The sequence below is a fragment of the Pagrus pagrus genome, assembly GCF_965226575.1.
Source record: "Pagrus pagrus genome assembly, chromosome: 2".
In the NCBI taxonomy this organism is placed as follows: Eukaryota; Metazoa; Chordata; class Actinopteri; order Spariformes; family Sparidae; genus Pagrus; species Pagrus pagrus.
Genome location: NC_140186.1, coordinates 8,434,635 through 8,449,597, shown reverse-complemented (window position 1 = coordinate 8,449,597; position 14,963 = coordinate 8,434,635). Strand labels below are relative to the sequence as shown.

Sequence of the window (14,963 nt, the reverse complement as noted above, 5' to 3'; positions counted from 1 at the left end):
CACAAGACTGGTAAGTAGTCTGTGGTGTTTCTGCTAGCTAAAGAAAAAAACAAGATGAAAACTAAGAATATTTCCATAGTTATGAGACAAAAAGTCAGTTATGAGATAAAAGGTATGAATTACGAGATAAAAAAAGTCAAGAGTATGGCATAAAAAACAGAATTATTAGATCAAATTCAATCATGAGATGAAAAAGAAAGAATTATGATATACAATGGCCAGAAATGAGATTAAGAAAGGTCCAAATTAAAAGATAAAAAGTCAAGATTATGGCATAAAAGTCATAATTATGAGATAAAGTCCATCGTGAGATGAGAATAGTAAAAATTATTGGATGAAATGGTCATAAATGAGATTCAAAAACGTCAAAATTATAAAAAATAAGTCAGTTTTGAGATAAAAAGGTTATAGTTATGAGATATGAGTATGGCATACAAAACATAATGAGATAAAAGTCAATTGTGAGATGAAAAGAGTCAAAATTACTGGGGAAAAAAAACTTAATTATAAGATTGAAAGTTCAATTATCAGATAAAGTCGAAATGATAAGATAAAAAAAATCAACATTTATCTCAGAATTATGACTTACCATGTGAATGTATATACATATTTCTTAATCAAGGCTACATTTTCGTCATTTTATCATCTTTAACTGGAGGAAACGTGCTCCCACTGTGGGTCTCACCCCTCTAATCAGTGCTGAGTGGATGCATTCACTTTCTCTCCACCGCTGTATGTTTTTGTTTAGGTTCGGTTTACCTTCAGCAGCAGACACGTAAACAGTGTTGTTGTCAGTGTTGACTGCTGTGCTGTGCTGTGCTGTGTCCGCACTGTACGATGTGTTTGAGGAGGCGGGGAGAGACGGAGGGAGGGAGGAGGGAGCTGCTGCTGCTGCTGCCGCCGCTGCTGCTGCTGCTCGCTGAGAGAAAGAAAGACCAACGCGACGAAACACAAGGTAGGCTGCTAGCTGAGAGGAGGGCAGCATGGCGGGGCTACAGGACTTCCAACAAGGCAGCCACTGTCACAGGAAAACGTGGATCAATATACTACTAGGAATACTACAATTACTTTTACCCTGCGTCCAGCACGGAGGGGCACAGCTGCAAGGTTTGTACTCACCTTTATTTGTGTCCGTTTCGGAGGTTGAACACGACCGAGGGAGGCAGAGAGAGAGAGAGAGAGGGGAAAAAAAACGTTAAGTGAGCTTGACAGCAGACATACTGGAAAACTGGGGGGAAGCTTAATTGACAAAGAAGCTATAAAATAAAAAATAAGCTAGAAAAAAATAAAGCAGCGACTTCGGTTTATTTGATTTTTATAGCTACAGTGAAGAGGGTTGTAGTCAGCTAATGTTTGTCAGCTTGCTAGTTCATGCTAGCTGCCAGTTCCCTGTGTTGTTTAACGATAACTTGTGCAGGCAGGGAAGTAACGTCTTATCTGGGCTTAAAAAAAGGAGGACGTAGCGGTGGCTGTTTATTACTGTAGAGCAGCTATAAAAAATGTCGTAAATCAACCCCGGACAGCCAGCTGAAGGGTCGTGTTTACTGCAGTAGCAGCCAAGCAGGAGAGATGTTTTCCAAGTTCGTTAGCCGCCGAGCTAGCCTCCGAGCTAACCGAGCAGCTAGCAAACAGCCTTTGTCAGCCTGCCGAGGCGAAGTCATTTCCTCACTCGTCTGTGTGCTTATCATCCACGCCGTGTCAGTTTATACACACGTTACAAGCAAATGTGACAACAGGGGTTGGTAGTTTGCGGTTTAATCGTTCAACTGCTTCAATTTCCCAGTCGATTGTGTTGTCCATGCTGCCCCGTTTCCCCCAACCCATCATCTCACTGTCAATTTTCATTTCTCGCTCCCCACAAAGCTCTGAGTCAGATGTCCACCAGCGTGGTCGAGGTCTGGCAACCGGAGGATGCAGACCCGTTAGTCCCACTTCAGGTAATTAACGTTGTATTTCTTTTTCTCGGCTGTGTTTGTGTGAATGAGGAATTGAGAGTATCTATTATGCAAAGAACACAGATCGACCCAAAAATGCAGCCAGATGCACGAGCACGTGTGTGTGTGTGGTGTAGTTGCATCCCCCATTGTGTTTGGCTCCACTTTGTAAGTAGTTGAGGTGTGCATCTTCACTTGTTCATGCGAGGAGATGGCGATGACCATACATGGCTTTGAGACCATACTACTGTGCGGATCTTGTAGTTTTCTTGCTAGTATGCATTGTTAAATAGTGAAATGAAACCAGAGCGGGAGGCCACCTGCCATGTGGCTCCTCCTTATTTTCTTTTGTACATAGTGTCCATTGTGGAGTTGAGTCAGTAGTACACAGTGAGAGCACGTTAGGTATGAGTCTGAATACTTCTTCTTTGCAGCCCTACTAATGCTACTTTAACAATTATTTCCTGCTTGTGCTTGTTTGAATGTTATGCTTTTATTTGTTAGGATGTCATTCACAAATCTGTAAATATTTTCTAGCAGGCATGTGTGATGATTATGTAATCATTGGGCAAGATCAGAAACACAAACAGCAGGCATGTTTACTGATAACCTGTCATGAGGTCAACAGCTGACTGTCATGTTACCTGGGGGGGAGGTGTGGCACTTTCTGCAGCAGCAGGAGCAGCCAGGGCCTTTGTCAACAGATGTGAATAGCATTGGTAATTTGTTTGCCCTTTTTAAAGATGATGAAAGACGATTATGCACAAGCAGCTTTGATGCATCGAGTCTGGTTTGGCTTTTGTGAAATCTGATACCTATAGTTAATTTAAAAAAAAGGCAGGTTTTCCTTTCACAAACTATTTCATTGTTTTGATGTGATGTTTTGCAAAGTTTTTAGGAAAATTCCAAAGATAATTAATTTGGAAAGAAACGTGGTATGTGTCGGTGTTCAGACGTGCTTTTTCCACTCATCCTGGTCGTTGCTGACCAATTGACAGATGGCAGAACTGTTGACATTGTTGGGTGTCATGTTTAGATAGGCAGCAGCGGTGAATGGAGCGACTGTCTCAGTTACACAGGCTATGTGAAATAGAGCATGACATGGTTGTCTTTCTTCTATATTCCAGTGCTGCTGCTGCTGCTGCTGGTCAGCTGGTTAAGTAGTGCACTGTACTGTATGTTGCTGTGGGCACATTGAAGTGGTGACGCAGGAGAAACGGTGTCATGTGCCTTGATGCATATTGCTCAAATCAAATTAGATATTACATTTAGCTGAACAGATATTGTGTGCATAAGTACAGCTCATGATTGTTGCCGTCTTAATCTCATACCTCTTACTAGTTGTTTTGTAAACAATGACTTTTGTTGTGGATTTTACTAAGGATGATTAGCTGCTAGTCTTGTTAGGTGGCTTACAGTCCTCCAATGATTGTTAGATTAGTTCAGATTTCCACCGCTTTGTGTCTCGTAAACAGGCGCTTGTCATAGATGATTTAAATCCCTGCATTCACCTTAAAATCCCTGCAACTAGAATCCAATTCAATTACAAGTGGCGCTGCTCCACCTTTGAATATTCCTTGTGCTTTAATGGCTCACCTGCTGCAACAAGCAGCAACTGAATGTGTCATTGTTGTACTTAATCAGCTGGAAAATCTGTTTTCATTCACTTAAGCAATCAGCATGCCAAGCTTCAAACATGCTGGGGTCATTGAAGGATATGATACAGAATAAAACAAGTAAACAGGAGCTTTTCAAGCTGCATCATGAGACTTTTGACATTTTTAGACAACAGATCAATGTATAAAAGTAGGATCACGGTATATATGATAAAGTATATTGCAAATTGCCTGCAAGAAAACACAAAGGGTTGTTGCTACCTCCGTAGAAACAATATGGCATAATCTTTATGGTCACACAGTATAGTGTTGTACCTCTGTGTTTCCTTTAAAGTGTGTGTTTTGCTAATTGCTGAACTAGTTTGCAGTAGAGAGCAGGTGGAAAGATGGGAGAGGAGATAAAATGTCTGACAGATGGGGATTCATGGTGGTGGCTCAGACAGTTCCTATATTAAGTCCTGTTGTTTTGTGGCATGATCATGAAGCCATGATGGAGCCATAAGGCCCCAGATTGTTCCTATGGAAACTGTATGTTCTGTATTTGAAGACACCAAAGCTTATCTCCATAGGCCATGCATGATGCATGTAACCTACTACAGTGTAGTGAACAGTGTTTGAACTGCTTTTCAGTCGCTTACTCGGTAAACGTTCACCCCATGCAATGTCCCATTGTTTATGGTTTTCATGCAGTACTTTTCCGCTGCGTTTGAAAGGAGTTCATGAGAATTTTAAGCACTGCAGTTACACAAATGGATCCAAGCCATGTCATTGTGACAATGATCACTCGGTTGTCAGTGACCTACCGAGGTGCACCGCTGGTCAATTTCCACCCTCAGTCAAGAAGAATGGACTTAAACAGCACCCAGTACATTCAGTATGTTGACATGCACACCGTCATCTGGTTAGGCAATGATGCACATGGTTCATCATAACGTTTACATGATTTGTGATGATTGCATGAATGTCTGGATGGGTGCTCTGTACTCTGGAGGAAACATGTTATTAGTGAAAGAAAGAGAAATGGATGGATTTGATTTATATTTGTTATTTTTCATTTTGATAAAGTGCATTTTCCTTCACAGAATTAGGTGATGGATAGATGGACGTATAGATATTTTATCAAACCAACCAACACATGACTGTATTGTTAAATAAGGAACTGACTAATTATGTAGTTGATACTGTATACAGTGTTTGTATCTTTCAGATCAGGAAATCCAATTCAGCAGTCGTATCTCAACATTATCTTCCTCAGTCTTAATTTGAAGCTTGCTCACCACTTGCAGCAAAACATTTTTGTATAGTCTCCAATCGACATAAATGCTGTATTCATTCAGTAATCCTGAATGCACAGTGTGAGAACATGTAGAGCACAACAAACTGGATGTTCATTGTTGTATTCTGAGAACGACAGTACGCTCTGCCAACACTGGCAGAAATTGCTGCCTGCTGTCTAACCCTCGGAGTCAGGGTGGAAAAGATGTAATGCCAGTTTTAGTTTCCCCGGGCTGTTCCAGTTTTCTGCTCGGATTTCCTGGTTTATTTACAGTGAAAACATATTTTATCCTAAATAAAAAACCTTTGGCATTTCAAGAAATAAAATACAGATGCATTGTGAAACGTATCAGGGAAGTTGTTGGCGCATCAATGTGCATCAAACCTCTTGTTTATAAAAATTATCATAGTAGCCAGAAGGCTGTTTGGCAAAGCAGTAGATGTACATCCCACAGAGCCTCCTGTTATGGTTCTTTCTAGGCCACAGTGTGAATGTTTGATTGCAGCTTCTTTTGCTTTATTGACTAAAGTGTTTTTTTATGTCATTTTCAGGTGGAGAAGGAACGACGAAAAGATGGTCTTCCACTGGAAGACAGGTACGTTTTTTGTTTTAAAGTAGCTCTTTTGTGAGAACGGCCTGAAACGGAAACTGTGGGTTTTGTCACCCGTTTAGGATGTATTACACATTCACAATAGTCAGCAACCAAGATGAGAAGGTGTAGGTGACATTTAAACCATCTTACATTGCTAGTTCAAACATCAGGCAGAGAAAGTCACATACATTCAGCAATTTTAAAATAATATTTACAGTTGATGAAAGGTTTCCACCTGTTCGTGAGTGGCACTTGGGAATATGTTGAGACTTTCCACCAAGCCACATAATTACCAACAAACCCCAAACCAGCATGCAGATTGCATCATACTGAAGTGTTTTCTCCTGTATGTGCAGGCTAGAATTATACTGTAAGACACAGAATGAAAGCAGGGCTGTGGCGTGGGCTTGGTTTGTGAACAGCCCAGTGGAAAAAACAAGCATACCTCTGCATGTTTCTGAAAAGAAGTGCTCCAGTTGAATGTGAACATCTTCAACCAGCTATAAATTATAGTTGAGCTCTGTTAAATGGTTTATTTAATATGCAGAATTTAACTGTGGCTGTGGGGTGACGTGTTTTTTATATTCACACGGACAAATGAGGTGGTGTGGTTTCAGTGTAATAGGACTGGATGTTTCTGAAAAGGCTTTTAAAAGTCCTCCGCTCTATGCAGGCTATGTTGTTTATGTTGGTGAGTGAGGGGGTGTGTGACGGAGAGAGTTTGGGGGCGTGTGTTAAAGAGGCACAGAACCAGATTCCTGACTAATTTTAGAAACTCCTTGAAAGAAAAAGGAGGGGAGGTCTGTCTTTCCCAGCTGTTTTTGTTCCTGCAGAAAATCGTTCGGAAAATGCATGTTTGCGGCAAAATATCGACAATTCATGGTGTTTATTCAGTAAAAGCCTACTCAGAAACAGAGCAATGTTAAGGCTTGTTCATCCCTCTTACTGACGTTGAATACATAGTCACACATATATCCTAGCATATGTGCTCGCTTCTGTTCCTTGTTTATCTTTCCAGAGAAGCAATGCCAATGATGTAAAGAGCCCAGCCCGTCATATAGCTAAACTGGCTGAGTATGTTCCCCACACTCAAGTCTTCCTTGACAAATTACTTACAGTTTGGTTGACTTTTGTAATGCTCTGTATCTGAGTTATTGCAGTGCTTCAGGGTTCATACAAAGTCTTGAAAGTTTGGAGGGTGCTGAAGTTTAACTGTTGTATTTTCAAGGGTAGGAATATGCTTGAATTGGAATATACTTCTTGGAAAATGTTTGATTTTCAAGGTCCCATATTCTAGAAAGTGAGATTTCCATGTCCTTTTACTACCAACAACGAGGTTATGTTTTCACCAGTGTCACTTGGTTGGTTGGTTGGTTTGTCAGCAGCATTACACAAAAACTATTAGATTGCAAAAAACTTAAATGGAGGATGGGTGTGCACAGAATAGATTAACTTTTGGTGCGGCTCTGGATAAAGGAACAGATCCAGGAATAATCCTTAAGATTGCGATGTCACAACTAATACAGTCATCGCCCTCAGGCACAGCCCCATCACAGCCGTAGTTGCAAAAACACTAGCAGAGCTGATACGGAAACATAGTGGGTTGAGCCTGCTCAGGCCTGTGAGAGCTGTCCAATCAGAGCAGGCTTTTGGGGATGGGAATCTGGGAATGGGAAGAGACAGAAACAGAAACGACAGTATGAGAAAAATATGTTGTATTTTTAAAGCATATTGTAGTAGGCACCCAATATCAAAGGTTGAACCTGAAAATAAGCACAAATATGGGGCCTTTGACGTAATCTGGTGTAAATGACTGGGGTACTCCTGCTTAAAGTGACAAGCTTTCAGACTTTATATAAAGTTCATTAGGTTTACACGTAGCAAGCTGAACAGTGTGGGAATATGGCTATTTTTAAGTCCAGCGAGGTGACAAGCAAAGGAGGTGTCCTAGTGCTGGTTGACCTGGAGACCTCCTGAGCTGTGGGCTGTGAGGCCTCTCGTGCCTGGGTTATCAGGCACTTGGCAGGCCTGCCGTCACTCTCTCCCAGCTTAAAGAGCAAAGCAGACCGCAGAGACGGAGGTTAATGATATCTATGTCCGAGTCCAGTCTTGTGTCCAAATGCCTTAGCTCTTCCTTTGTCTTTATAGGTCTTTTAAATTTCACCACAATCTTGTTCCTTTATTGTGTTGGTTTTTAAAACAACTCCCTGACACCTACTCTTCACTGCACTGTAGTGTTAATACTGCGGCACAAGTATAACTGCGCCATGTGCTTTTAATTTCACTGTTATTCAGTGTTTCCCTGTCTTCTACGAACACCTGTGAACACCAGTTGACCCAGACTCTCCACTGGTCCTAACCTCTCCCCTGGAGCACGGCTGAGGTCACTGCTAACATTGACTTTATTTGAGTTAGATCCAGGGGATCAAATAGCGCCAAACATAACTTGTTATTTTTGTACTGTGGCAGTGGACAGGACCCTTGGACTACGGCTCAGTGGTACGCATGTTGAGAGAGGCTGAGTTTTTCTTTAAAGGGCAGCAGCTGTTGAATTCAGAGTAAAAAGTTAGTAAGACATATAACAAGGTAATTGCTCTCCTCTGCCTTTAAAGAAGTACATAGGAAATTGACACTACTTAACATTTTTGCAGTAAATAATTTTGAAACCAATTAGTTTTATACCTGCATTAATCAGCATATGTACATTGTAATTATGTGTTGCTCTCATAAACGTCTTCTGCAACTGTAATCTGCTTTTAATGAGATAAATGCCTCTGTGTTGTTGAAACTGCTGACCTTAGATTTCAAATATCAGTTCTATCTAGATCTATATCAGCTGTCTGCCATCACACTCCTCTGCAGACGACCTCATTTCACCTTCACATTTGACCCCTCGTATGCTCACCCACACACAACTTTTCCGCTCTGACTAACACTGTTTGAAGTTATACTGTTTGACAAGTTATGAATTAGCAAACAATTAGAACTGCATGAGGGAGAGAAGCGCTTGTTATGTAACAGAGGAGACAGTGTCCCTCTTGTCAAATCAAAGCCCACTGACAGTTTATTTGTTGTTCTTTGTGTTGAAGTATTGCAGTTGTTATCATGGGCTAAATCTGCAGAGGGGAAATATTGTAATGTTGCAGGTGTTGAACCATGAGGCGGTATGACAGTTCAGTCAAGAACAGGTGCGTGAATAGATACAACTTGTCGAAAGAGTAGGCGTTTGTGAAAAGTGAAAGGCAGAAACTATATTTTGCAGAGTTTGGCGGCATCTAAGGAAATAGAAAGTGTGAGTCTTCACCTGCTACTGTGCTCAGGTCTCGCAAGTTGGTAGCCTGCAGTGACACATCTTTATTATCGTTAGATAAAGATGCCAATGAAGCAGTTTTGTTGTTGTTTGACGTATGCGTCTGTATCTGCGTCTGGATCAGTCGGTGGCCTCTCTGACAGACTGAGAGAATGCAAACATGTAAAGATATTAGACTTGGATAATTTAAAAGGTTGATGTTGCATGCATTTAGTTGGCAGCTGTCCAAAGCAACTTGCAATGAGTGCATTCATCCCTCACAGGAACAAGAGCTAGATGGTGTCAAAAACTGCAAATGCATCCCTTTCAAACATGCAGGTGCTACAGTACAAGTGCTTGTGTGATCTAACTTGTGTTGATCAGCTTGTGCTTACTCTGAAATTAGATATATTTTGGAGGCGGGTAGTCTTTTTACGATATATGTACATAACTTCGATCATTTTTGCTGTTCTTGACATTGCTTGTTGTATTTATATATATTTTTTGTAAACAGAGCCTGAAAGCCCATTTCATTGTTTGGGTTTGGTTTTATTTATTTAGGATATTTTTTCACATTACAACTCTAATGTGTGAATATTCTTAAGAATTAAAAGTTTGTGCCCTTTGTAAGGGTGTACTTACATTTTTACATGATGTGGCATAAAATGGTCTCATTTTTAAGACTATATTTTTTCAACTATTTTTTGGACAGGAAGTAGTTATCATGACAGGCCTAGAGGCGGGGGTGCATATTTTCACTTTTCCTTCCCATTTCATTTCTACCAAGTTGCATCCAAGTTTTGCTTAACATATTTCATTGCCCACTTCACTTCTGTTCTGTCAGTTCAGTTTAGCCTGAAGTAAATTGTTGTTTTTATATGAAGACAGCATAGATCCTCTGAAAAAATTCTCTATCTTTATGCTTGTTGGGCTACAGAGTGGAGATTGATTGACCCGAGCGGAAGACAGATAAAGGTTTGCTTGGGGGTTGCCAGTCTTTTCAGAGCTCTTTTTATTTCTGTTGTCTCAGCATCGACCCCTTTTCTTGTTCGCTTCTTTCATAACTGACTCAGGAAGTGATCCAGTTCAGCAGAGCTTTGGCACAGGTGGCGAGTTAACTGCACATGTAGAGCTGGATGTAAAATAAAATACAACCAGCAAACTGTTGCCAATTTTGAGTTTTTCTCAGCAGAACTTCTCTGATATCCATCTGAAATCACAACTAGTTATTTCAGTATGTTCTCTCACCCAGTGATATTTTACAGAATCATGCAAGCGACTAGAAAAACTGTCCTTTTAAACACTAACCACACTGAGCAGGACAGAAGACGCGTGTCTGTACAACGCTCTGACCTTTAAGTAAACTCTGGCTGTCGTACTGTCAACAGGTTGAACTGAGGGCAGTCTGATATCCTGCACATTAACTTCATACTGGACCGGCCTCGGTAGTTCTCAAGTTGCTCTTGACTTTAGTGTTTTTATGTGACAAATACAGTTGTGGCAGAGTTGTTCAAGCTTTAGTCTGTAACTGTGTTTATACAAACAGGTTATTCTGTGTAGGAATGTTTGCTATGGGGAAAAAGGGTGGAGAACCACGATAGATATTTTCAAAAAGATGGTAAATTAGATTGCTGCCTTAACAGGAAACTATCCACTTAGAACATTTCCTAACATTTGCATTCATGATATGACCTTATGTACTGCTCCATGCTGCATGTGCATGTTTATCATGGGAGGTCTATACAGCACTTCCTGTTTTTTTTCTTACCCTCTCTCAATTGAATGCAGTATGTAAGATAGTGGAGCTGTTTTGGACGGGTCAGTTTACTAATCCTTGCAGAAAGCACTTCAGCATTGCGGTTATTTGGCATTTGTGGTGGACAAGTTCTGGTGTTTCTGCTTGTTCCAGTAATAAGTAATACAAATCCTACTGCTGCTGACTTGTAGTTATTAGGGGCTGCTTTATGTGACATGTCTCAGCATTTAGAGAATGTGTCGGCATTCATTTATAGTGACAGTATGTCACTATAAATAAACACCTCTAGTTCCTTATTCATTGTGTAAACTGTAAAATGCCCTGTAACGACAGTCAAATTAATTGTTTTTCTTGAGACGTGTTTGCAAATGTCAAAGTAGTCTTCAACCTCAAGTCAAAATCAAATCAATCATTAATTGAAAATATGTGTGGTTGACCACGAAGAACAAATATGATCAATAATCTGCACACAATTTTTTAACAATACAGATTAAGATGATAAGCAAAGACGTAGCTGTTTTTGATCACAAACGCCCAAACTCAGATTTAAGTCAGATGTGTCAGGACAGGCTGATGTGTATTGTGGTGTCGACTGTAACTCCACTCTCGGTGTCTTCACACTGTCTTTGCTGCAGCATTGGGTGGTTGTGGTGGTGTTTTCTCAACATCCTGTCTGTTCACTCATGAACTCAGTTTTGGTGTCTTTCTGATTATTTTCATATTGCTGTTAGAAGCAGGGTAACAGGATGGTGAAGGTTGATCCATCCATCTGTTGTGATACATTTTCTCTGAAAACACAACAATTATTGAGACAAACCAGCTTTTTTATAAATGTCTAAATGGCATCAAAAAGCCTCCAGCTTCACACTAGTTGTGGACACAGTTGAGGACTAGTGATGTGAGGATTGGTTGAATTTCTTTGTGTTATGTGAAAGTAAACTGGCTATCTTTGGGTTTTGACTTGATGTTTGATCAGTGCCACTGTATTAATGATAATTTCATGTATTTAATTTGGCAATAGAATGTTTTTTTTCTGGGAAAAGATTGGTTCTTCAGGTGACAAATAGTTAAATAACACACAAGAAACTCATGAATCCAGTGCAGCACTCGTGAAAACATACAGAAAAGTGAAGTCCTTTTAAGATGGCACTTGAACCGTCATCCTTCCACTTGCGTGCCTTCTGTTGGTCAACAGCTGTGTGCGTCTTCTGTCAACTGGGTTCAATATAGTTTTCATACATTATACATGCACACAAACATTTGAAATCCCATATCAGGTTTCCCTCCTTCGAGTCGCCCATTTCCAGTAGAGCCCGACCAATACTTGGGGCTGATGTTCAACAACGAACTTTATTCTATAAAATCACATCAGTGCAGTGAAACAGTAAACTTCACTGGGAATGTAATAGTTAAGCCATTTTTTCTGCATTATAATCTTGAAAAAAAGAGTTTTCATGCCTGCTCATATTGGAAACCATACACACCATAATACATACTAAAAAAGGAGCTTGCTGAAGAAAGGAGTTTCCCGTTAAACCCTGACTTGTGGTTGGTTGCTTGTGTTCGGCGGTGCTTACATGCTGTGCAGAGCAACATGGATTCTATATGCACCTGCTATGTTGGTCTACAGTGAGAGGTCTTTACATGATATTGATATCGACCTGTTGAGGGATAAGTACAATCAGGTGATAAAAATAACTCATAAGGAGTTTTAAATATAGCAACATTTCAAGCTGCATGGCTTTCTATAGACTGTTCACAGTGCCGTGTACAGTACTTTCAGTAGTAGAACAAGTCATCGAAAAAGCAGTAGTGATATAATTTTCTTGTAAGGCAGTGGTACTAGTACTGCACTTATACACGACTCTGGAACAGTAGGACCTGCTCATGGCTGTTGGCTGTTTGAATTATGTGGTGTGTGTTATAAGGTCTCCAGTTGTGTAGACTTTGTGATTGTGCCCCACAGCTCTCCTTGTTTTTACATCCAAATTTTGTTAAAAAAATCTTTGACCTACGAGCCCAGTGTTAGAAGATAATGTGATCATGGTTCATCCCTACCTGTGAATACATAATACAATGATGTGATATCTAACACAATTATGCCTTTTGTTTTCTAGTTGTAACTTTCAGCAGAGTGTGTAATTATTTTCGTATGCAAAAGGCTTTATTCAAAGTGTGATCCATGACCTCCAGTACTGGCCTCCCTTCTTTGTGTGATAGTCATCTAATTTCTGTGCTGGCTTGATCTTAGTGCCTTTGTTAGGCAGGGAAATAAGTGGTTGTGAAGCTGCCTGGGGCAGTGATAGTTTTGACTGTAAATTCATCCCTGTGAACTGTCACATGCTCTTCTAGAGCGGACACAATGTTCTTGTCTTAAGGTGCCAGTACACTGTGCTACTAACTTTGATGTTTTTCTTGTCATGCTTTAGATTTTTAGTGAAACTGATGAGATTCAAGTGCTCTGGATGTTTTTTTTTAATCATGTTATTTTGTTCTCTCCACCAGTTCCTCTCCATATACACAGGAAAATGGGAGGCCTCTGCATTTTCAGCCCCCAGTGTTGGAGTTCGGGACGCAGTAAGTACTGCTCTCACTTCCTACTTCATATGACATGCCTTAACAAGCATAGATGTTATTCACTTCACACTGAAAATGATGAAACCCTATATGACACGCCCAGTAACTCGGTGTACTTCATTTCACCATCTCTTCGTCTTGAGTGATGTGGAAAACTCTGCTGACTTAATATAACCGGAGTTAAAATAAGACAGTGGCGTCACAGCAAGCGACCTGTCGCTGTGATGAATGCTACTAAAAGAGAAGATTTCATAAAACAAGGAGCCCTCCAACCTTAAAGAACAGACAGGATATCCAAGTATGGCAGTAAGATCACTTTCCCAGCATCCAGACACATACTGGACGGGCTTGACCCCCGTCAGAAGGGTTAAGAACTTCCCTTTTTGCCTCCGTACTCCCAGACCAGCCAGAATATCACATGTAATGCTGTGCTTGGACAGCAGTCAGAAATGCTCCTGTGTAAAGCAAACAGCCACTAGCAGGATCTATTTTGTAGTATTTTATATCATTCGTTTGGAATGCAGAAAGCCGGCAAACAACCTAAAATGTATCTAATAGTATTTAATAAATGTTTGGACAGAGTATTCCTTCAGGATATTTGTACTTGAGAAAACAGGAATGTGAGACCAAAGTCCCACACATCAGCTTGTGGTTTCCCTTTTATCCGTGCAAACTGTGGGAACAGCCATAATTATACTGTCTAGTTACATCAGAGAGTTGACTAGTACGTTATCCTGAAGATGTGACTCGAGAAAAATGTAGTTCGAAATATTTGAAAGCTCTTGGGCACAGTTAAAACAACGACACAGACGTAGAAAGAACTGGATGTTAAAAGATGTTGAGTGAAATTGACTGAATCAGTCTGAACTACAAATGGCTACACACAGCACTTTATCTGTGTTACAGTTTGAACATGCTTGGCTGTCTGTTGTGCTGGTGTTTATAGATGATTTTACAGATAATATCTGCAGTAAACTGCAAAAATATGTTTGTGATTATTTGTCAAAACTCATGACAGTGAATACAAAACACTGCACACTTGACCAAGTTGATCGCTGTAAAGAATAAGTAGAAGCTATCGAAATTCTGTTGAGTGCGTGTTTCATTTGCGTAAAATGAAAGTGAAGTCAGACTCTCACACCAACAGGAAGTGAAAGATGTGTCAGTTGAGGCCTGACCGAACTTCTCAAATGAAAATGTCAAGACTGTAGTAATCATATGTTGTAGACTGGAAGTATGGAAGTTATTTAAGTTATTTTTTTCTGGTGTTTTACTCAAAACAAATGAATCAAGTAATTAAATTAAAGCTGACATTTGCACTTCTGCATTTTTATTAATGTTTTGAGCTTAGATATATACATTTTAGATAATGATTCTGTAATTTCATGTCATATAATAACACTCCACAATGCCCATAGTGTGGATAACTCTAAATAAATCTCTCATAGACTGACTCATAGACTATACATGCTAAACAAAAACTGCTGCTTTTTTCCATTTCTCTGCAGAGAAATGACAAAAGATGATGTCTTTCCTAACATACAATTTCAAAAAGTCAAGTTAAACTATGAAAAAATATGTGTTTTTAAATAGACTATTCATTACGAAAATGAAACAAAGCAGTAAAAATGCTGCGTTTGTATTCCTGGGCTTCCTCTGCAGAGGGAAGCACTCAAACGCACACAGACGACCATTCACCCTACACTAATTACATCAGGGTTTCTCCTCAAGCAGATTCCACGTGCTGCGTGGTGTTTCACTGTGTCCACCTCTGTTTAAAGACAGCACACTGACTGTTGACTGGATCTTGCACACGTATAGCTTCTTAGCATTGGCCAAACGCTGAAGTGAAGAAGGTTGTAATAGCTGCAACAGAGAGTCAGAGTTGTTGATTGAAAGTATAAATATCAATATCTTTTGGAA

The 14,963-nt window shown here is 40.1% G+C and overlaps 1 protein-coding gene across 8 annotated transcripts in view; it reads left to right on the top strand.

The window, feature by feature from the left end:
• Positions 1–862: 862 nt before the first annotated feature.
• tmem131l (transmembrane 131 like) overlaps positions 863–14,963 on the top strand; it is a 34,339-nt gene continuing 20,238 nt past the window's right edge. For 2 of the 8 annotated variants that reach the window (XM_084377323.1, XM_084377321.1), the window contains exons 1-4: positions 865–1,107; positions 1,864–1,937; positions 5,378–5,421; positions 12,969–13,040. In XM_084377323.1, the coding sequence (XP_084233449.1) occupies positions 984–1,107; positions 1,864–1,937; positions 5,378–5,421; positions 12,969–13,040 (314 nt within the window). In that variant the 5' untranslated portion in view covers positions 865–983. Of the gene's footprint in view, positions 1,108–1,193; positions 1,739–1,863; positions 1,938–5,377; positions 5,422–12,968; positions 13,041–14,963 lie in introns of those variants that run through there. The other 6 variants (XM_084377318.1, XM_084377316.1, XM_084377319.1 and 3 more) reach the window with 4 other exon arrangements.